The sequence below is a fragment of the Nerophis ophidion genome, linkage group LG05 (assembly GCF_033978795.1).
Source record: "Nerophis ophidion isolate RoL-2023_Sa linkage group LG05, RoL_Noph_v1.0, whole genome shotgun sequence".
NCBI classification, from domain to species: Eukaryota; Metazoa; Chordata; class Actinopteri; order Syngnathiformes; family Syngnathidae; genus Nerophis; species Nerophis ophidion.
In genome coordinates this window covers 1,291,568-1,314,067 of record NC_084615.1, presented here as the reverse complement: position 1 = coordinate 1,314,067, position 22,500 = coordinate 1,291,568, and the positions used below count along the sequence as shown (strand labels likewise).

At 40.0% G+C, this 22,500-nt stretch overlaps 1 protein-coding gene across 4 annotated transcripts in view; it reads left to right on the top strand.

Moving 5' to 3' along the window:
- The window catches only part of nexmifb (neurite extension and migration factor b), a 406,603-nt gene that overhangs the window by 356,869 nt on the left and 27,234 nt on the right, over nt 1-22,500 (top strand). For all 4 annotated transcript variants that reach the window (XM_061899679.1, XM_061899677.1, XM_061899678.1 and 1 more), the window contains one exon: nt 9,679-9,812. In XM_061899679.1, coding sequence (XP_061755663.1) covers nt 9,731-9,812 — 82 coding nt within the window. In that variant the 5' untranslated portion in view covers nt 9,679-9,730. The remainder of the gene's footprint in view (nt 1-9,678; nt 9,813-22,500) is intronic.

The following is a 22,500-nucleotide window of genomic DNA, read 5'->3' as shown; positions in this document are numbered from 1 at the left end:
TCCAATTTTTTTCACAGGTGTACGAAACACTGGCAGTTATTCCACAATACCCCTAAGCCAAATAAACATGATATGTACAAACCCTGTTTCCATATGAGTTGGGAAATTGTGTTAGATGTAAATATAAACAGAATACAATGATTTGCAAATCATTTTCAAGCCATATTCAGTTGAATATGCTACAAAGACAAAATATTTGATGTTCAAACTCATAACCTTTTTTTTTTTCTGCAAATAATAATTAACTTAGAAATTCATGGCTGCACCATGTGCATAAGTAGTTGGGAAAGGGCATGTTCACCACGGTGTTACATCACCTTTTCTTTTAACAACACTCAATAAACGTTTGGGAACTGAGGAAACTAATTGTTGAAGCTTTGAAAGTGGAATTCTTTCCCATTCTTGTTTTATGTAGAGCTTCAGTCCTTCAACAGTCCGGGGTCTCCGCTGTCGTATTTTACGCTTCGTAATGCACCACACATTTTCAATGGTGACAGGTCTGGACTGCAGGCGGGCCAGGAAAGTATGTTGTAACACGTGGCTTGGCATTGTCTTGCTGAAATAAGCAGGGGCGTCCATGATAACGTTGCTTGGATGACAACATATGTTGCTCCAAAACCTGTATGGACCTTTCAGCATTAATGGTGCCTTCACAGATGTGTAAGTTACCCATGCCTTGGGCACTAATACACCCCCATACCATCACACATGCTGGCTTTTCAACTTTGCGCCTATAACAATCCGGATGTTTTTTTTTCCCTCTTTGTTCCGGAGGACACCACGTCCACAGTTTCCAAATATAATTTGAAATGTGGACTCGTCAGACCACAGAACACTTTTCCACTGTGCATCAGTCCATCTTAGATGAGCTCGGGCCCAGCCAAGCCGGGGGCGTTTCTGAGTGTTGTTGATAAATGGGTTTTGCTTTGCATAGTAGAGTTTTAACTTGCACTTACAGATGTAGCAACCAACTGTAGTTACTGACAGTGGTTTTATGAAGTGTTCCTGAGCCCATGTGGTGATATCCTTTACACACTGATGTCGGTTTTTGATGCAGTTCCGCCTGAGGGATCAAAGGTCCATAATATCATTGCTTACGTGCAGTGATTTCTCCAGATTCTCTGAACCTTTTGATGATTTTACAGACCGTAGATGGTAAAATCCCTAAATTCCTTGCAATAGCTCGTTGAGAAATGTTGTTCTAAAACTGTTTGCTTACAAAGTGGTGACCCTCGCCCCATCCTTGTTTGTGAAAGACTGAGCCTTTTTTGGGAAGCTGTTTTTATAGCCAATCATGGCACCCACCTGTTCCCAATTAGCCTGCACACCTGTGGGATGTTCCAAATAAGTGTTTGATGAGCATTCCTCAACTTTATCAATATTTATTGCCACCTTTCCCAACTTCTTTGTCACGTGTTGCTGGCATCAAATTCTGAAGTTAATAATTATTTGCAAAAAAAAAAAATGTTTATCAGTTTGAACATGAAATATGTTGTCTTTGTAGCATATTTAACTGAATATGGCTTGAAAATGATTTGCAAATCATTGTATTCTGTTTATATTTACATCTAACACAGGGGTCACCAACGCGGTGCCCGTAAGGACCAGATGAGTCGCCCGCTGGCCTGTTCTAAAAATAGCTCAAATAGCAGCACTTACCAGTGAGCTGCCTCTATTTTTAAATCTTATTTATTTACTAGCAAGCTGATCTTGCTTTGCTTGACATTTTTAATTCTAAGAGAGACAAAACTCAAATAGAATTTGAAAATCCAAGAAAATATTTTAAAGACTTGGTCTTCACTTGTTTAAATAAATTCATTTATTTTTTTTACTTCTTATAACTTTCAGAAAGACAATTTTAGAGAAAAAATACAACCTTAAAAAGGATTTTAGGATTTTTAAACAAACATACCTTTATAACATTTTAAATTACTTCCTCTTCTTTCCTGACGATTTAAATCATTGTTGAAGTATTTTTTTTTTTATTGTAAAGAATAATAAATACATTTTAATTTGATTCTTCATTTTAGCTTCTATTTTTTCGACGAAGAATATTTGTGAAATATTTCTTCAAACTTATTATGATTAAAATTATAAAATATATATTTTGGCAAATCTAGAAAATCTGTAGAATCTAATTTAAATCTTATTTCAAAGTCTTTTGAATTTCTTTTAAAATTTTTGTTCTAGAAAATCTAGAAGAAATAATGATTTGTCTTTGTTAGAAATATAGCTTGGTCCAATTTGTTATATATTCTAACAAAGTGCAGATTGGATTTTAACCTATTTAAAACATGTCATCAAAATTCTAAAATGTATCTTAATCCGGAAAAATTACTAATGATGTTCCAAAAATCTTTTTTTTAAATTTTTCAAAAAGATTCGAATTAGCAATTTTTTTCTTCATTTTTTTCAGTTCAATTTTGAATTTTAAAGAGTCGAAATTGAAGATAAATTAAGTTTCAAAATTAAATTTTCATTTTTTTTGTGTTTTCTCCTCTTTCAAACCATTCAATTAAGTGTTTGTTTCATCATTTATTCTTCACAAAAAGCCTTCCATCTATCCATCCATCCATTTTCTACCGCTTATTCCCTTTCGGGGTCGCGGGGGGCGCTGGCGCCTATCACAAAAAGCCTTCCGTAAAAGGAAAAAAAAAATGTACGACGGAATGACGGACAGAAATACCCTTTTTTTAAAAATATATATATAGATTTATTTATTAAAGGTAAATTGAGCAAATTGGCTCTTTCTGGCAATTTATTGAAGTGTGTATCAAACTGGTAGCCCTTCGCATTAATCAGTACCCAAAAAGTAGCTCTTGGTTCCAAAAAGGTTGCTGACACCTGATCCCAACTCATATGGAAACCGGCTTTGTAAGTAATTCATTATTTGAAAGGTATTAAAACATTTCGTTTTTTTTTTTTTTTCCTCAAATTTTTCTATCAACTTCAGTCCAAAACAAATATACCAAACATGTAATGTTTCTTATTTTATTTCACAAATGAATTGTATTTGATCTATGGGTGCGAGCAATGAATATTTCTTTGAATAACATGAACTATTTTACTAATATAACCTGTGACATTATCTGATCAAAAGGTCTTCACAAGATGAAAACAACAACAAAAGACATTTTATGTTGATATTGTTGTTTAGGTCTAAAGTTTCTAATGTTTTTTTTTTATTTTTTTTTTTATAACCGCTATGGTGCAGTTCTGATTGAGCCTGAGGGACTCTGCCTACCCAAAAAAATCACCAGACCAACTATTTCTGTATATCTATGTTTAGTTGTTATAGGAATAACGAGTCAACTTGTGTGATTAATCACAAAAAATGATTGCATTAATCATCCATCCATCCATTTTCTACCACTTATTCCCTTTGCGATCACGGGGGGCGCTGGTGCCTATCTCAGCTACAATCGGGCGGAAGGCTGAGTACACCCTGGACAAGTCGCCTCCTCATCGCAGGCCTGCATTAATCATGTACCCTCCAAACATGACGAGTTGAGTTGATACCAAAATGGATACATGGATGATACAGCAGAGGATTGGGAGAATGTCATGTGGTCAGATGAAACCAAAATAGAACTTTTTGGTATAAACTCAACTGGTCGTGTTTGGAGGAAGAAGAATACTGAGTTGCATCCCAAGAACACCATACCTACTGTGAAGCATGGGGGTGGAAACATCATGCGTTGGGGCTGTTTTTCTGCTAAGGGGACAGGACGATTGATCCGTGTTAAAGGGGAACATTATCACAATTTCAAAAGGGTTAAAAACAATAAAAATCAGTTGCCAGTGGCTTGTTTTATTTTTCAAAGTTTTTTTCAAAATTTTACACCCTAAAAAAAGCTTTAAAGTTCTTGATTTTCGTTATTTGCGATGCGACTGTCCATTTCCCTACAGGGCTGCCAATACAAACAACATGGCGGTTACCACAGCAAGATATAACGACATTAGCTCGGCTTCAGACTCGGATTTCAGCGGTTTAAGCGATTCAACAGATTACGCATGTATTGAAACAGATGGTCGGAGTATGGAGGCGGATAGCGAAAACGAAATTGAAGAAGAAATCGAAACTATTGAGCGAACAGCTATTGACGCTATTCGGCCATAGCGTGGGTGTACCTAATGAACTGGCCCATAGCATGGCTGCCTTATTAGCATCGCCGGTAAAATGTGCGGACCAAACCATCAGGACTTTCGCATCTTGTGACACTGGAGCAACTTAAATCCGTCGATTGGTAAGTGTTTGTTTCGCATTAAATGTGGGTATCTCGTTCCAAATGTACATACAGCTAGCGTAAATAGCATGTTAGCATTGATTAGCGTCAGAATGTGACGTCACCGAGGTAACACACCCGCCATTTTCATTTTCACATTACAAACACCGGGTCTCAGCTCTGTTATTTTCCATTTTTTCGACTATTTTTTGGAACCTTGGAGACATCATGCCTCGTCGGTGTGTTGTCGGAGGGTGTAACAACACTAACAGGGAGGGATTCAAGTTGCACCACTGGCAAGAAATCTGCCGCCAGACCCCCATTGAATGTACCAAAGTGTCTTCACATTTGACCGGCGATGCTAAAGCAGACATGGCACAGAGATGTATGGATAACCTGCAGATGCATTTGCAACCATAAAGTCAACGAAATCACAAAGGTGAGTTTTGTTGATGTTGTTGAGTTATGTGCTAATCAGACATATTTGGTCAAGGCATGACTGCCAGCTAATCAATGCTAACATGCTATTTACGCTAGCTGTATGTACATTTGAAACTAGATACCCACATTTAATGCGAAACAAACACTTACCAATCGACGGATTTAAGTTGCTCCAGTGTCACAAGATGCGAAAGTCCTGATCGTTTGGTCCGCACATTTTACCAGCGATGCTAACGCAGCTATTCGGCCATGCTATGGCTATGAATAGCGTCAATAGCTATTCGCTCAATAGCTTCAGTTTCTTCTTCGATACTTTCATACTCCAACCATTCCTTTCAATACATGCGTAATCTGTTGAATCGCTTAAGCCGCTGAAATCTGAGTCTGAATCCGAGATAATGTCGCTATATCTTGCTGTGGTAACCGCCATGTTGTTTGTATTGGCAGCACTGTATGACGTCACAGGGAAATGGATAGTGGTTTCGAAAATAGCAAAAATAAGGCACTTTGAAGCTTTATTTAGGGATATTCCGAGACCGGTAAAATTTTGAAAAAAATTTCAAAAAATACAACAAGCCACTGGGAACTGATTTTTATTGTTTTTAACCCTTTTGAAATTGTGATAAGGTTCCCCTTTAAGTGGGAGAACTCGGTGGCTGACTAAATACCAGCAACCAGGTGCAGAATAAACACCACGGTGCTCCTACTCGGTGGAGACATAGCTCCTGTGCCGCCTCAACCCATTTTTCAGTATGACGTGCTCGGCTGACAAACTTCAACCTCTCTGTTGTTTTGTACCAACCTGCTTCCCCGTCTTTCGCTCCACGGAGACACGCAGTCGAGTCCCCCCCCCACCCACTCTCAGCATCACTCGCAACAGTGAAAGAAAGAGTCGGCGTTCGCGGTGTGCTGTCACCGCCTCAGCCACATCTCTTTAATCTCCCTCCCTTCTTTCAACCGCCTTGCTTTTCTTTTCTCTTTGCCGGCTGGGGGAGGGAGCGGGCTAATTACAATAAACAAATATGCTCAGAGCTGCCTATGTGAAGTTGGCATAGGTTAACAACTCTGCTATAAATGTTAAACGAAGCTTAAAATAGGAGAGATGGGTGCACAGTTTCCATAGTGATCTCAGCCCTGTGTACTTTCCTGCTTGGCAAAGTCGGAATTAATCTTAGGCCGGGATCTGCGTCACAGAAGAAACGAGTGATCGTTTGCTACCCTGAGGTCGTCTTTGATGTCTCTGTCATGTTTTCCCTCAATTACTGTAACTTTGTGCTTGTCGGAGCCCGGCGTGGATCTTTTGTTGTAATGGAATCTGGTAGACTTGGGTTAATGTCGCCCCGCATTAGACACGACTGCAGTCAGACTTTAATGATGGCTGAATCGACTCCACACTCCAGGAATCGTAATGGGATCGACTTGTTAGGTGCCCGAAGATTCCCACTCCTATTAAATCTGTTTATTCTTACACTGCCTTTGGAGCGGGGGGTGTCCAGGCTTTTTCCATTGAGATATGGATTATTATTATTTTATTTTTTTTTACCTTCAGGGTTCCCGGGGGCCATAAAGGTCTAAGTCACTAAAATGTTAAAAACAAGTCAAATTATCCATCCATCCATCCATCATCTTCCGCTTATCCGAGGTCGGGTCGCGGGGGCAACAGCCTAAGCAGGGAAGCCCAGACTTCCCTTTCCCCAGCCACTTCGTCTAGCTCTTCCCGGGGGATCCCGAGGCGTTCCCAGGCCAGCCGGGAGACATAGTCTTTCCAACATGTCCTGAGTCTTCCCCGTGGCCTCCTACCAGCTGGACGTGCCCTAAACACATCCCTAGGGAGGCGTTCGGGTGGCATCCTGACCAGATGCCCGAACCACCTCATCTGGCTCCTCTCCATGTGGAGGAGCAGCGGCTTTACTTTGAGTTCCTCCCGGATGGCAGAGCTTCTCACCCTATCTCTAAGGGAGAGACCCAAACTCATTTGGGCCGCTTGTACCCGTGATCTTATCCTTTCGGTCATGACCCAAAGCTCATGACCATAGGTGAGGATGGGAACGTAGATCGACCGGTAAATTGAGAGCTTTGCCTTCCGGCTCAGCTCCTTCTTCACCACAACGGATCGATACAACGTCCGCATTACTGAAGACGCCGCACCGATCCGCCTGTCGATCTCACGATCCACTCTTCCCTCACTCGTGAACAAGACTCCTAGGTACTTGAACTCCTCCACTTGGTGCAGGGTCTCCTCCCCAACCCGGAGATGGCATTCCACCCTTTTCCGGGAGAGAACCATGGACTCGGACTTGGAGGTGCTGATTCTCATTCCAGTCGCTTCACACTCGGCTGCGAACCGATCCAGTGAGAGCTGAAGATCCCGGTCAGATGAAGCCATCAGGACCACATCATCTGCAAAAAGCAGAGACCTGATCCCGTGGCCACCAAACCGGAACCCCTCAACGCCTTGACTGCGCCTAGAAATTCTGTCCATAAAAGTTATGAACAGAATCGGTGACAAAGGACAGCCTTGGCGGAGTCCAACCCTCACTGGAAACGTGTCTGACTTACTGCCGGCAATGCGGACCAAGCTCTGACACTGATCGTACAGGAAGTGGACCGCCACAATAAGACAGTCCGATACCCCATACTCTCTGAGCACTCCCCACAGGACTTCCCGAGGGACACGGTCCAATGCCTTCTCCAAGTCCACAAAGCACATGTAGACTGGTTGGGCAAACTCCCATGCACCCTCAAGAACCCTGCCCAGAGTATAGAGCTGGTCCACAGTTCCACGACCAGGACGAAAAGCACACTGTTCCTCCTGAATCCGAGGTTGGACTATCCGGCGTAGCCTCCTCTCCAGTACACCTGAATAAACCTTACCGGGAAGGCTGAGGAGTGTGATCCCACGATAGTTGGAACACAACCTCCGGTCCCCCTTCTTAAAGAGAGGAACCACCACCCCGGTCTGCCAATCCAGAGGTACCGCCCCCGATGTCCACGTGATGTTGCAGAGTCAAATTATAATTTGTTTTTTAATTATTTAACGCTTACAGTAATTCTCTACGATATATAAACTTCGGGTTTATATTATGCCTTTTTTGTCAAAGACAACTTTGTTTTTTTATAATAAAACTGAAATATGAAGTATTTCCCCCACTGCCCAAAACATTCAGAAAGAAATGTTTGATTTGAAGTAATTACAGCCTTAAAAATATCAATAATGCAGGACAGCATTGATTTTAATGTGACGTTTGGAGGGCATAGCGATGCCGGATTTGTTCTTCCATGGATGCGTCGGGCAAGAACACAGCGTAAGGTAAGCAACAGTACTCTGGAATGCCCTCCCGGTAACAGTTCGAGATGCTACCTCAGTAGAAGCATTTAAGTCTCATCTTAAAACTCATTTGTATACTCTAGCCTTTAAATAGACCTCCTTTTTAGACCAGTTGATCTGCCGCTTCTTTTCTTTCTCCTATGTCCCCCCCTCCCTTGTGGAGGGGGTCCGGTCCGATGACCATGGATGAAGTACTGGCTGTCCAGAGTCGAGACCCAGGATGGACCGCTCGTCGGGACCCAGGATGGACCGCTCGCCTGTATCGGTTGGGGACATCTCTACGCTGCTGATCCGCTTGAGATGGTTTCCTGTGGACGGGACTCTCGCTGCTGTCTTGGATCCGCTTGAACTGAACTCTCGCGGCTGTGTTGGAGCCACTATGGATTGAACTTTCACAGTATCATGTTAGACCCGCTTGACATCCATTGCTTTCGGTCCCCTAGGGGGGGGGGTTGCCCACATCTGAGGTCCTCTCCAAGGTTTCTCATAGTCAGCATTGTCACTGGCGTCCCACTGGATGTGAATTCTCCCTGCCCACTGGGTGGGAGTTTTCCTTGCCCTTTTGTGGGTTCTTCCGAGGATGTTGTAGTCGTCATGATTTGTGCAGTCCTTTGAGACATTTGTGATTTGGGGCTATATAAATAAACATTGATTGATTGATTAACTAATAAAAGGCTAAGAACAAAAATACTGGTGCTAGGCAGAAAAGGCAAACAAAAGGCGCCAGCATGGAAGCTAGGGAGACTAACAGAAACACTAACACTTGGCACAAAGGCACAAAAAGGGAAAACAAAACAACTAGTATGAGAACTAGGAATAAAATAAAGCGTAGCGAGTAGAGCATGGAAAGCAGTCGTCACTTGTTGCACGAGAGCAAATTAGGAACCGAGAACGAAATAACAAAAGGAGCAGGCTTAAATAAGGTAGTAATCACGAGGAACAGGTGTGCGTCGAACACAAGGGGCAGGTGAAAACTAATGACGAACCATGGTAACAGACTAAACAAGGAACTAAGGCAAACATTGGCAGACTATAATACAAAAATGGAATAAAACATGAATATGTTATGATCCGAGCAGCGGATCATAACAATTAATTCATTAATCTTTTTGAGTAATCTCAGTCAAAAAATAAATGGGTTGTACTTGTATAGCGCTTTTCTACCTTCAAGGTACTCAAAGCGCTTTGACACTACTTCCACATTCACACACACATTCACACACTGATGGAGGGAGCTGCCATGCAAGGCGCCAACCAGCACCCATCAGGAGCAAGGGTGAAGTGTCTTGCTCAGGACACAACGGACGTGACCAGGTTGGTACTAGGTGGGATTTGAACCAGGGACCCTCGGGTTGCGCACGGCAACTCTCCCACTGCGCCACGCCGTAAATAAAATAAAATCTCATTAAATATATTCAGGATCCAAAAGGTGCCCCATAGGGCGGCATAGCTCGGTTGGTAAGAGCGGCCGTGCCAGCAATTTGAGGGTTGCAGGTTCGATTCCCGCTTGTGCCATCCTAGTCACTGCCGTTGTGTCCTTGGGCAAGACACTTGACCCACACTGCTTTAGATGTAACTTAGATATTGGGTGTCACTATGTAAAGCGCTTTGAGTCACTAGAGAAAAGCGCTATATAAATATAATTCACTTCACTCTTTCCCTCCCTTCCTCCCACTTCCACAGGTGGGAGAGTCAAAATGATGCGTAGGAGGACGAGCAGCCTTGAGCCGTATTGATGGACGTGTTACCAGACAGCGGTCTCACACTCAGCGTGAAGACTTCCCAAACAGATGATGCAATCGCAGTGGAGGAGCCAGGTACATATGACATTAATTAACCAGGGGTTTTTTCAACCACTGGTGCAGTGGTTCTCAAATGGGGGTAAGCGTACCCCTGGGGGTACTTGAAGGTATGACAAGGGGTGTGTGAGATTTTTTTTTTAAATATTCTAAAAAAAAAATAGCAACAATTCGAAAATCCTTTATAAATATATTTATTGAATAATACTTCAACATGATATGAAAGTAAGTTCATAAACTGTGAAAATAAATACAACAATGCAATATTCACAGTTGACAGCTAGATTTTTTTTGTGGACATGTTCCATAAATATTTTTTGCGAAGAAATGTTTATAAGTAAGTTGATGAATCCAGATGGATCTCTATTACAATCCCCAAAGAGGACACTTTAAGTTGATGATTACTTCTATGTGGAGAAATCTTTTTTTATAATTTAATTACTTGTTTATTCGTCAACAAGTTTTTAGTTATTTTTATATCTATTTTTCCAAATATTTCAAGAAAGTTATACAATTTAATAAATAAATCAGAAACTGATGACATAGTGCTGTATTTTACTTCTGTGACGGTCTCAAGCCGTCGTTTGCATATATATATATATATATATATATATATATATATATATATATATATATATAGGGTCAGGAAAACACACATGGAGGCTATTTCATCCTGAGAAGCCTGTTTCACAGGTTTCCCTGCACTTCAGGGGATTTTATTATATTGTATATATTATAAAATCTCCTGAAGAGCAGGGGAACCTGTGAAACAGGCTTCTCAGGATGAAATAGCCTCTGTGTTGTTTTCCTGACCTAACGGATAAACATAACGGATAAACAGAAAACTTAGTATGTCAACAATAGCATAAATATATATATATATATATATATATATATATATATATATATATATATATATATATATATATGTATATATTTATTTATATATATATATATATATATAAATATATATATATACATATATATATACATATATACTTATATATGTATATACTTATATATATATATATATACATATATACTTATGTATATATATATATATATATATATATATATATATATATATATATATATATATATATATACATATATATAATTATATATGTATATACTTATATATATATATATATATGTCTTGATTGGATTATCCAGAGAATAGTGCTCAATACCGTGGTAGAGCACAATATGTAGGTGTGGGAAAAATCACAAGACTACTTCATCTCTACAGAACTGTTTCATGTGGGGTTCCCTCAATCATCAGGAGATTTAATCTCCTGATGATTGAGGGAACCCCACATGAAACAGTTCTGTAGAGATGAAGTAGTCTTGTGATTTTTCCCACACCTACATATATATATATATATAAATATATATATATATATATATATATATATATATATATATATATATATATATATATATATATATATATATATATATATATATATATATATATATATATATATATATAAATGACATACTAAGCCAGTGGCTTCTTCTGCTTCTCCTCAAACCTGCTTAAAGTAAATTCTCGATATTATAGATCATTCATCTCTCACCTGGTTATGTACACAAATGTGGCCTTGGACTGGCAAGCTGGTCCACAAAAATTGGTTTAACAACCCCCGGTACGGCAAAAAAGTTAAGTTAAAGCACCAATGATTGTCACACACACACAAGGTGTGGGGAAATATGTCCTCTGCATTTGACCCATCACCCTTGATCACCCCCTGGGAGGTGAGGGGAGCAGTGGGCAGCAGCGGTGCCGCACCCAGGAATCATTTATGGTGATTTAACCCCCAATTCCAACCCTTGTTGCTGAGTGTCAAACAGGGAGACAATGGGTCCCATTTTTATAGTCTTTGGTATGACTCGGCCAGGGTTTGAACTCCCAACCTAAAGATCTCAAGGCGGTCACTCTAACCACTAGGCCACTGAGAAAGACGCTAGTACCGACAACTTTTTTTTACCCTTTGTGAGGATTGCGATCAAATCTTCTTCCAAATGGAATTATTTGAGCATCCCGTCGGTCTGCATCCCAACGAGACTTGAAATACAACAGTAAACATTGGTTTCATGATGGTTAGTTTTTGTATTCAGCACTTAGGCTAAATAGACTGTAGTGTTTCAGTAAAGCTGCATCTGTTTAGCACTCGGCTTGTAAAAAGTATTACTCATCCTCTTTGTGTTCGGGCTCAAAAATATAAGGTTCATTTTTCACAAAGAAATCGTTGTTGGCGCTCACAAAATTTGCTCGATTAGCATTGTTGGTGATGGGAAAGGGATCTGTGGTTCCTGCCTCTACGTCGCAAAACATGTGACTGGCTTGCACATCGACTGTAAATGTTTCGGGAATCTCCGTGAGATTGATACCATTTTGATTGTATCTATTTTTTTTTTTTTGCAAACTTTGTAAGTCTTTTGGTGTTATAAATTAAATATATATGATAATAGCTTCAATATAGAGGCAACTTTGTTTTCCACTTTAGGTCCCTTTAAGGGGCTGGTTGAAACAAATTCTATTGATGCATTTTGGTGGTATTTGCTGGGGGTTTTTTTCACATAAAAATATATACTCTTGAAGTATGCAGTTTTGCGTCTTGAGCACACAAGTGCAGCCTCCCTTCCATGCAAAAAAAGAAAGAAAAAAAAGTGTTGTCTATATAGACCAGGGATCGGCAACCTAAAATATTGAAAGAGACATATTGGACCAAAACTACAAAAACAAATATGTCTGGAGCCGCAAAAAAAAAAAAAAAAAGACATATTACATACAGATAGTGTGTCATGAGATAGAAATTGAATTAAGGGGACTTAAAGGAAACCAAATGAGCTGAAATATAGCTACAAATGAGGCATAATGATGCAATAAGTACATATAGTTACCCTAAATAGCATGTTAGCATTGATTAGCTTGCAGTAATGCAGTGACCAAATATGTCTGATTAGCACTCCACACAAGTCAATAACATCAACAAAACTCACCTTTATAAGTTATAAGTTTCCATCCATCCATCCATCCATTTTCTACCGCCTATTCACCTGGGGATAGGTTGATTGGCAACACTAAATGGTCCCTAGTGTGTGAATGTGAGTGTGAATGTTGTCTGTCTATCTGTGTTGGCCCTGCGATGAGGTGGCGACTTGTCCAGGGTGTACCCCGCCTTCCGCCCGATTGTAGCTGAGATAGGCGCCGGCGCCCCCCGCGACCCCAAAAGGGAATAAGCGGTACGTTATAAGTTTGGTGGAGAAAATGAGACGGGAAAAAAAAGTGGCATAAATCACGTCTTAGAAAGTCGGAGAAAGTTGTACATGTAACCAAACTACGGTGAGTTCAAGGACCGCCAAAATTAGTAGGACAAAACGGCACTCGCCAAATACTCGAATCAGTGAAGCATGTTTAATAGAAACAGTTTGCTTCATAACAATGAGGGAGGTTTGTGTCATGTTTGTCCTCCTACAGAAACTATGTTAAAACAAAATATATATTTTTCATATTTTTGAAAAAGCTCCAGAGAGCCACTAGGGCGGCGCTAAAGAGCCGCATGCAGCCCTAGAGCCACAGATTGCCGACCCCCGGTATAGATGCACTGCACGACTGCTGCTATAATGCCCATTAAAAAAGTGGGAAATGTCTGCTACTTTTTTGAAAAGATAGCAAAAGGCCACAGGTGGAGCATAATAACATTGATGTGCAGTATATGAGTGTCTATTTGGCATATTTGCCAACCCTCACAGATTTTCCGGGAGACTCCCGAAATTCAGCGCCTCTCCCGAAAACCTTCCGGGACAAATTTTCTCCCGAAAATCTCCTGAAATTCAGGCGGACCTGGAGGCCACGCCCCCTCCAGCTCCATGCGGACCTGAGTGACGTGTCGACAGCCTGTTTTCACGTCCGCTTTCCGACAATATAAACAGCGTGCCTGCCCAATGACGATATAACTGTAGAATGATAGAGGGCGAGTTCTTGGTTTCTTATGTGGGTTTTTTGTTAGGCAGTTTCATTAACGTCCTCCCAGCGCGGTAATAACACACAACAACAGCAGTCACGTTTTCGTCTACCGTACAGCAGTTTGTCTGCCGTAAACAGCAATGTTGTGACACTCTTAAACAGGACAATACTGCCATCTATAGCTCGGTTGGTAGAGTGCCCGTGCCAGCAACTTGAGGGTTGCAGGTTCGATTCCCGCTTCCGCCATTCTAGTCACTGCCGTTATGTCCTTGGGCAAGGCACTTTACCCACCTGCTCCCAGTGCCACCCACACTGGTTTAAATGTAACTTAAATATTGGGGTTCACTATGTAAAGCGCTTTGAGTCACCAGAGAAAAGCACTATATAAATATAATTCACATTTACTGTACATGCATATGTGACAATAACATCTACGGCTTTTAGAAAGTGCAGAAGAACGAGGAAGATTCAGCCATGCCGATGACGAGTAAGATGAAGAAATACGCTTGTAAGTTCCAAGCCGCAGCTGCGATTGGACCTGGATAGCCTTCGGGAAGAAGGAGTGGACTACCAAGTGCTTGGCAGAGAAGATCTTCCTCAGGAAGCAAAGATTGACCAGTTTTGGGCCATGCTAGGGAGAGATGGAAGATTCCAGACTCTAGTGCATTTGATGAAAGCACTTTTGTGCGTGCCACACAGCAATGTGTCATCAGAGAGGGTGTTCATTATGGTTAGAAAAATAGTGACAGAGAATAGAACAAGGATGGACAATTCAACCCTTAACTCAACAATGAGTAGATGAGTGTTATGTGTGTGTATGTGTAAATAAGTGAACACTGAAATTCAAGTATTTTAGAATTCACTGAAAGTCAAGTGGGCTTCACGGTGGCAGAGGGGTTAGTGCGTCTGCCTCACAATACGAAGGTCCTGCTGTTCTGGGTTCAAATCCAGGCTCGGGATTTTTCTGTGTGGAGTTTGCATGTTCTCCCCGTGAATGCGTGGGTTCCCTCCGGGTACTCCGGCTTCCTCCCACTTCCAAAGACATGCACCTGGGGATAGGCCCCTCCCACCTCCAAAGACATGCACCTGGGGATAGGTTGATTGGCAACACTAAATGGTCCCTAGTGTGTGAATGTTGTCTGTCTATCTGTGTTGGCCCTGCGATGAGGTGGCGACTTGTCCAGGGTGTACCCCGCCTTCCGCCCGATTGTAGCTGAGATAGGCGCCAGCGCCCCCCGCGACCCCAAAAGGGAATAAGCGGTAGAAAATGGATGGATGGATGGATGAAAGTCAAGTATTTCTTATATATATATATATATATATGTATATTAAATACTTGACATGGTGAATTCTAGCTATAAACTCCTCCCCTCTTAACCACGCCCCCAAACACGCCCCCGCCCCACCTCCCAAAATCGGAGGTCTCAAGGTTGGCAAGTATGCTATTTGGCAACAGGCAAAATGCCCATTTACTCCAACTGCACACCCAGTGTCAGTATTTTGCACGCAACACGCCTGCTAAAAGTCCATTTTATAGATCACAAACGCTGTTTAGTGCGAGTTATTAAGATCTTAGCAAATCCTTAGAGTGAATGCGGCTGCAACACAGATACCCGCAGGGGGAAAAAAAAATCGACTCAAAAGGTTATGAGGCCAATTTTAAGATACTAATTCTCCTCGATGAGGCAGAGTCATCAAACCGTCAACGAGTAAAGATGTGTGATTAATGAGAGAGGATTTCACTGATATTAGAAACGTATTTTCAAATAAAAAGATCAATACGGGTTGTCATTTTTGCCCTTAAATAGGTTTGAAAAACACTTCTATTCCAGTCAATACAGTGATAGCAATATGTAGTAGGCAATAAAACTAACACAATTAAATCAAATTAATTTTTATTCTATACTTAGTTTCATTTTTTATGAGCAAAGAGACTCAAGAATGAAGGAAATAAATCTGCACTTAATGTGTTTATGAAAGACCTTTTAACATCCTCTTCATGGTAACTTTGAACATGTTTGTTGTTCTATCAATCAATCAATGTTTACTTATATAGCCCGAAGTCACATGTGTCTCAAAGGGCTGCACAAGCCACAACGACATCCTCTGTTTAGATCCCACATCAGGGCAAGGAAAAACTCAACCCAATGGGACAAGGACGGCCGATGTGGGGACCCCCATCCCCCCAGGGCGACTGGTACAATGGACGTTGAGTGGATCTAACATATTATTGTGATAGTCCAGTCCATAGTGGATCTAACATAGTAGTAAGAGTCCAGTCCATAGTGGATCTAACATAGTAGTGAGAGTCCAGTCCATAGTGGATCCAACATAATAGTGAGAGTCCAGTCCATAGTGGATCTAACATAATAGTGAGAGTCCAGTCCATAGTGGATCCAACATAATAGTGAGAGTCCAGTCCATAGTGGATCTAACATAGTAGTAAGAGTCCAGTCCATAGTGGATCTAACATAGTAGTAAGAGTCCAGTCCATAGTGGATCTAACATAGTAGTAAGAGTCCAGTCCATAGTGGATCTAACATAATAGTGAGAGTCCAGTCCATAGTGGATCCAACATAATAGTGAGAGTCCAGTCCATAGTGGATCTAACATAATAGTGAGAGTCCAGTCCATAGTGGATCTAACATCATAGAGAGAGTCCAGTCCATAGTGGATCTAACATAATAGAGAGAGTCCAGTCCATAGTGGATCTAACATAATAGTAAGAGTCCAGTCCATAGTGGATCTAACATAATAGAGAGAGTCCAGTCCATAGTGGATCTAACGTAATAGTGTGAGAGTCCAGTCCATAGTGGATCTAACATAATAGTGAGAGTCCAGTCCATAGTGGATCTAACATAATAGTAAAAGTCCAGTCCATATTGGATCCAACATAATCGTGAAAGTCCAGTCCATAGTGGATCTAACATAATAGTGAGAGTCCAGTCCATAGTGGATCTAACATCATAGTAAAAGTCCAGTCCATAGTGGATCTAACATAATAGTGAGAGTCCAGTCCATAGTGGATCTAACTTAAGAGTGAGAGTCCAGTCCATAGTGGATCTAACATAATACTGAGAATCCAGTCCATATTGAATCTAACATAATAGTGAGAGTCCAGTCCATAGTGGATCTAACATAATAGTGTGAGAGTCCAGTCCATAGTGGATCTAACATAATAGTGAGAGTCCAGTCCATAGTGGATCTAACATAATAGTAAAAGTCCAGTCCATATTGGATCCAACATAATCGTGAAAGTCCAGTCCATAGTGGATCTAACATAATAGTGAGAGTCCAGTCCATAGTGGATCTAACATCATAGTAAAAGTCCAGTCCATAGTGGATCTAACATAATAGTGAAAGTCCAGTCCATAGTGGATCTAACATAATAGTGAGAGTCCAGTCCATAGTGGATCTAACTTAAGAGTGAGAGTCCAGTCCATAGTGGATCTAACATAATACTGAGAATCCAGTCCATATTGAATCTAACATAATAGTGAGAGTCCAGTCCATAGTGGATCTAACATAATAGTGAGAGTCCAGTCCATAGTGGATCTAACATAGTAGTGAGAGTCCAGTCCATAGTGGATCTAACATAATAGTGAGAGTCCAGTCCATAGTGGATCTAACATCATAGTAAAAGTCCAGTCCATAATGGATCCAACATAATCGTGAAAGTCCAGTCCATAGTGGATCTAACATAATAGTGAGAGTACAGTCCATAGTGGATCTAACTTAAGAGTGAGAGTCCAGTCCATAGTGGATATAAAATAGTAGTGAGAGTCTAGTCCATAGTGGATCTAACATAATAGTGAGAGTCCAGTCCATAGTGGATCTAACTTAAGAGTGAGAGTCCAGTCCATAGTGGATCTAACATAATAGTGAGAGTCCAGTCCATAGTGGATCTAACTTAAGAGTAAGAGTCCAGTCCATAGAGGATCTAACATAATACTGAGAATCCAGTCCATATTGAATCTAACATAATAGTGAGCGTCCAGTCCATAGTGGATCTAACATAATAGTGAGAGTCCAGTCCATAGTGGATCTAACATCATGGTAAAAGTCCAGTCCATAGTGGATCTAACATCAGAGTAAAAGTCCAGTCCATAGTGGATTTATCATAGTCGATCTAACATAGTAGTGAGAGTCCAGTCCATAGTGGATCTAACATAATCGTGAGAGTCCAGTCCATAGTGGATCTAACATAATCGTGAGAGTCCAGTCCATAGTGGATCTAACATAGTAGTGAGAGTCCAGTCCATAGTGGATCTAACATAGTAGTGAGAGTCCAGTCCATAGTGGATCTAACATAATCGTGAGAGTCCAGTCCATAGTGCATCTAACATAATAGTGAGAATCCAGTCCATAGTGCATCTAACATAATAGTGAGAATCCAGTCCATAGTGGATCTAACATCAGAGTAAAAGTCCAGTCCATAGTGGATTTATCATAGTTGATCTAACATAGTAGTGAGAGTCCAGTCCATAGTGGATCTAACATAATCGTGAGAGTCCAGTCCATAGTGCATCTAACATAATAGTGAGAGTCCAGTCCATAGTGGATTTATCATAGTCGATCTAACATAGTAGTGAGAGTCCAGTCCATAGTGGATCTAACATAATCGTGAGAGTCCAGTCCATAGTGGATCTAACATCATAGTAAAAGTCCAGTCCATAGTGGATCTAACATAATCATGAGAGTCGAGTCCATATTGGATCTAACATAATAGTGTCCTCGGTTTTCCGTCAGTCTTTCAATTCCAGCAAAAAAGAATTCAAAGCAGTTCCTCAATCAGGATTTGGATGCAATGGTCTTTCTGGTTTAACTCACTCATGCTGGAATCGTCAGACGTGTTGGAATCCGGCTCGAAGGACCAAGAAGATGTCAGGTTCAAACACTGATGACATTTATTAAACAAGACAAAAGGCAAGGAATCAAACAGAGACGGAATTCAATTTGGACTCAGATCTGAGGAGACATGGCCACTGTATTCTCTGTACAGTCCTGCACTACGCTCTGACGAAGAAGGTTTACGTCTCCTCTATAATTTAGATATTCTATGTTTACGCAACAATACGTCACAACAGAAATAGATAGATAGATAGATAGATAGATGGATGGATGGATGGATGGATGGATGGATGGATGGATGGATGGATGGATGGATGGACGGATGGATGGATGGATGGATGGATAGATAGATAGATAGATAGATAGATAGATAGATAGATAGATAGATAGATAGATAGATAGATAGATAGATAGATAGATAGATAGATAGATAGATAGATAGTACTTTATTGATTCCTTCAGGCGAGTTCCTTGAGGAAATTACAATTCCAGCAGCAGTGTACAGAGTTGAGATCAATTTAAAAAAAGTAAATAATGGGGGTTTAAATGGAAACAAAATAGAGAAATATTACAATAAGAATAAAAAATAAAAAGCAAAAATGGGAATAAAAATATAACAGTGGGAATGGGGAGTATGTCAACAGTCATTGTTTTCGGTCACATTGAAGACAAAAGAAGAAGATGCCTCAGGCTTGGGCTCGTCCTGTATTCAGCTTGGGCAGGTGTTTGAGGACAATAGATAACCCCTCCTGTCTCATTCCAACGTACACAGTGGAATCTTCCAAGACTTTGCTTGGTGCAACAAAGACAACTCTCATCTGTTCACTGGAAACTCAGAGAGCTGAAAGTTTTTGGATAATTTACATATAATTTTTCTGACACGTCCCCTTTTCTCGGTCACAGTAAGTGTTTTCGTTTCAGTTGTTCATAGTTCTGCCATTGTGCAAGTTTTAGTTTATGTCCATAGTTTTGCCTTAGCGCAAGTTTTAGTTTATGTTCATAGTTCTGCCATTGTGCAAGTTTTAGTTTATGTTCATAGTTTTGCCATTGTGCAAGTTTTAGTTTATGTTCATAGTTTTGCCATTGTGCAAGTTTTAGTTTATGTTCATAGTTCTGCCATTGTGCAAGTTTTAGTTTATGTTCATAGTTCTGCCATTGTGCAAGTTTTAGTTTATGTTCATAGTTCTGCCATTGTGCAAGTTTTAGTTTATGTTCATAGTTCTGCCATTGTGCAAGTTTTAGTTTATGTTCATAGTTCTGCCATTGTGCAAGTTTTGCCTTAGCGCAAGTTTTTGTTTATGTTCATAGTTCTGCCATTGTGCAAGTTTTAGTTTATGTTCATAGTTCTGCCATTGTGCAAGTTTTAGTTTATGTTCATAGTTCTGCCATTGTGCAAGTTTTAGTTTATGTTCATAGTTCTGCCATTGTGCAAGTTTTAGTTTATGTTCATAGTTCTGCCATTGTGATAGTTTTAGTTTATGTCCATAGTTTTGCCTTAGCGCAAGTTTTTGTTTATGTTCATAGTTCTGCCATTGTGCAAGTTTTAGTTTATGTTCATAGTTCTGCCATTGTGCAAGTTTTAGTTTATGTTCATAGTTCTGCCATTGTGCAAGTTTTAGTTTATGTTCATAGTTCTGCCATTGTGCAAGTTTTAGTTTATGTTCATAGTTCTGCCATTGTGCAAGTTTTAGTTTATGTTCATAGTTCTGCCATTGTGCAAGTTTTAGTTTATGTTCATAGTTCTGCCATTGTGCAAGTTTTAGTTTATGTTCATAGTTCTGCCATTGTGCAAGTTTTGCCTTAGCGCAAGTTTTTGTTTATGTTCATAGTTCTGCCATTGTGCAAGTTTTAGTTTATGTTCATAGTTCTGCCATTGTGCAAGTTTTAGTTTATGTTCATAGTTCTGCCATTGTGCAAGTTTTAGTTTATGTTCATAGTTCTGCCATTGTGCAAGTTTTAGTTTATGTTCATAGTTCTGCCATTGTGATAGTTTTAGTTTATGTCCATAGTTTTGCCTTAGCGCAAGTTTTTGTTTATGTTCATAGTTCTGCCATTGTGCAAGTTTTAGTTTATGTTCATAGTTCTGCCATTGTGCAAGTTTTAGTTTATGTTCATAGTTCTGCCATTGTGCAAGTTTTAGTTTATGTTCATAGTTCTGCCATTGTGCAAGTTTTAGTTTATGTTCATAGTTCTGCCATTGTGCAAGTTTTAGTTTATGTTCATAGTTCTGCCATTGTGCAAGTTTTAGTTTATTTTCATAGTTCTGCCATTGTGCAAGTTTTAGTTTATGTTCATAGTTCTGCCATTGTGCAAGTTTTAGTTTATGTTCATAGTTCTGCCATTGTGCAAGTTTTAGTTTATGTTCATAGTTCTGCCATTGTGCAAGTTTTAGTTTATGTTCATAGTTCTGCCATTGTGCAAGTTTTAGTTTATGTCCATAGTTTTGCCTTAGCGCAAGTTTTAGTTTATGTTCATAGTTCTGCCATTGTGCAAGTTTTAGTTTATGTTCATAGTTCTGCCATTGTGCAAGTTTTAGTTTATGTCCATAGTTTTGCCTTAGCGCAAGTTTTAGTTTATGTTCATAGTTCTGCCATTGTGCAAGTTTTAGTTTATCTTCATAGTTCTGCCATTGTACAAGTTTTAGTTTATGTTCATAGTTCAGCCATTGTGCAAGTTTTAGTTTATGTCCATAGTTTTGCCTTAGCGCAAGTTTTTGTTTATGTTCATAGTTCTGCCATTGTGCAAGTTTTAGTTTATGTTCATAGTTCTGCCATTGTGCAAGTTTTAGTTTATGTTCATAGTTCTGCCATTGTGCAAGTTTTAGTTTATGTTCATAGTTCTGCCATTGTGCAAGTTTTAGTTTATGTCCATAGTTTTGCCTTAGCGCAAGTTTTTGTTTATGTTCATAGTTCTGCCATTGTGCAAGTTTTAGTTTATGTTCATAGTTCTGCCATTGTGCAAGTTTTAGTTTATGTTCATAGTTCTGCCATTGTGCAAGTTTTAGTTTATGTTCATAGTTCTGCCATTGTGCAAGTTTTAGTTTATGTCCATAGTTTTGCCTTAGCGCAAGTTTTAGTTTATGTTCATAGTTCTGCCATTGTGCAAGTTTTAGTTTATGTCCATACTTTTGCCTTAGCACAAGTTTTTGTTTATGTTCATAGTTCTGCCATTGTGCAAGTTTTAGTTTATGTTCATAGTTCTGCCATTGTGCAAGTTTTAGTTTATGTTCATAGTTCTGCCATTGTGCAAGTTTTAGTTTATGTTCATAGTTCTGCCATTGTGCAAGTTTTAGTTTATGTTCATAGTTCTGCCATTGTGCAAGTTTTAGTTTATGTTCATAGTTTTGCCTTAGTGCAAGTTTTAGTTTATGTTCATAGTTTTGCCTTAGTGCAAGTTTTAGTTTATGTCCATAGTTCTGCCATTGTGCAAGTTTTAGTTTATGTTCATAGTTCTGCCATTGTGCAAGTTTTAGTTTATGTCCATAGTTTTGCCTTAGCGCAAGTTTTTGTTTTCACAGCCAAGTTTTTGTACCTCATTGTGAGCGCCTTTTGTTTGTTCCTCTTTTGAGTTTAGATGAAATCATGTCCTTACCTTCACGCCGTCTCCGCTCCAATCACTTTGCAGCTCGGGAAAACAACCCTCGCCGCAGTCCACGCCTGACAAATTGCGGTATTGAGGTACATCCTCATTCATCCTGCTGCTATCCGCTTAAAATCCCAGTGTGTCACAATTTCACTTTGACTTTACTTTTGCTGATCCCTTTTTACATGAATACCCAAACAAATCCACTCTTACTGATGCCTCCCCCCCCCCCCCCCCATGCAAAACATATAAAATACAACTTGCCACATCAATCATTTTCAACACAGTTCTGCAAAACAC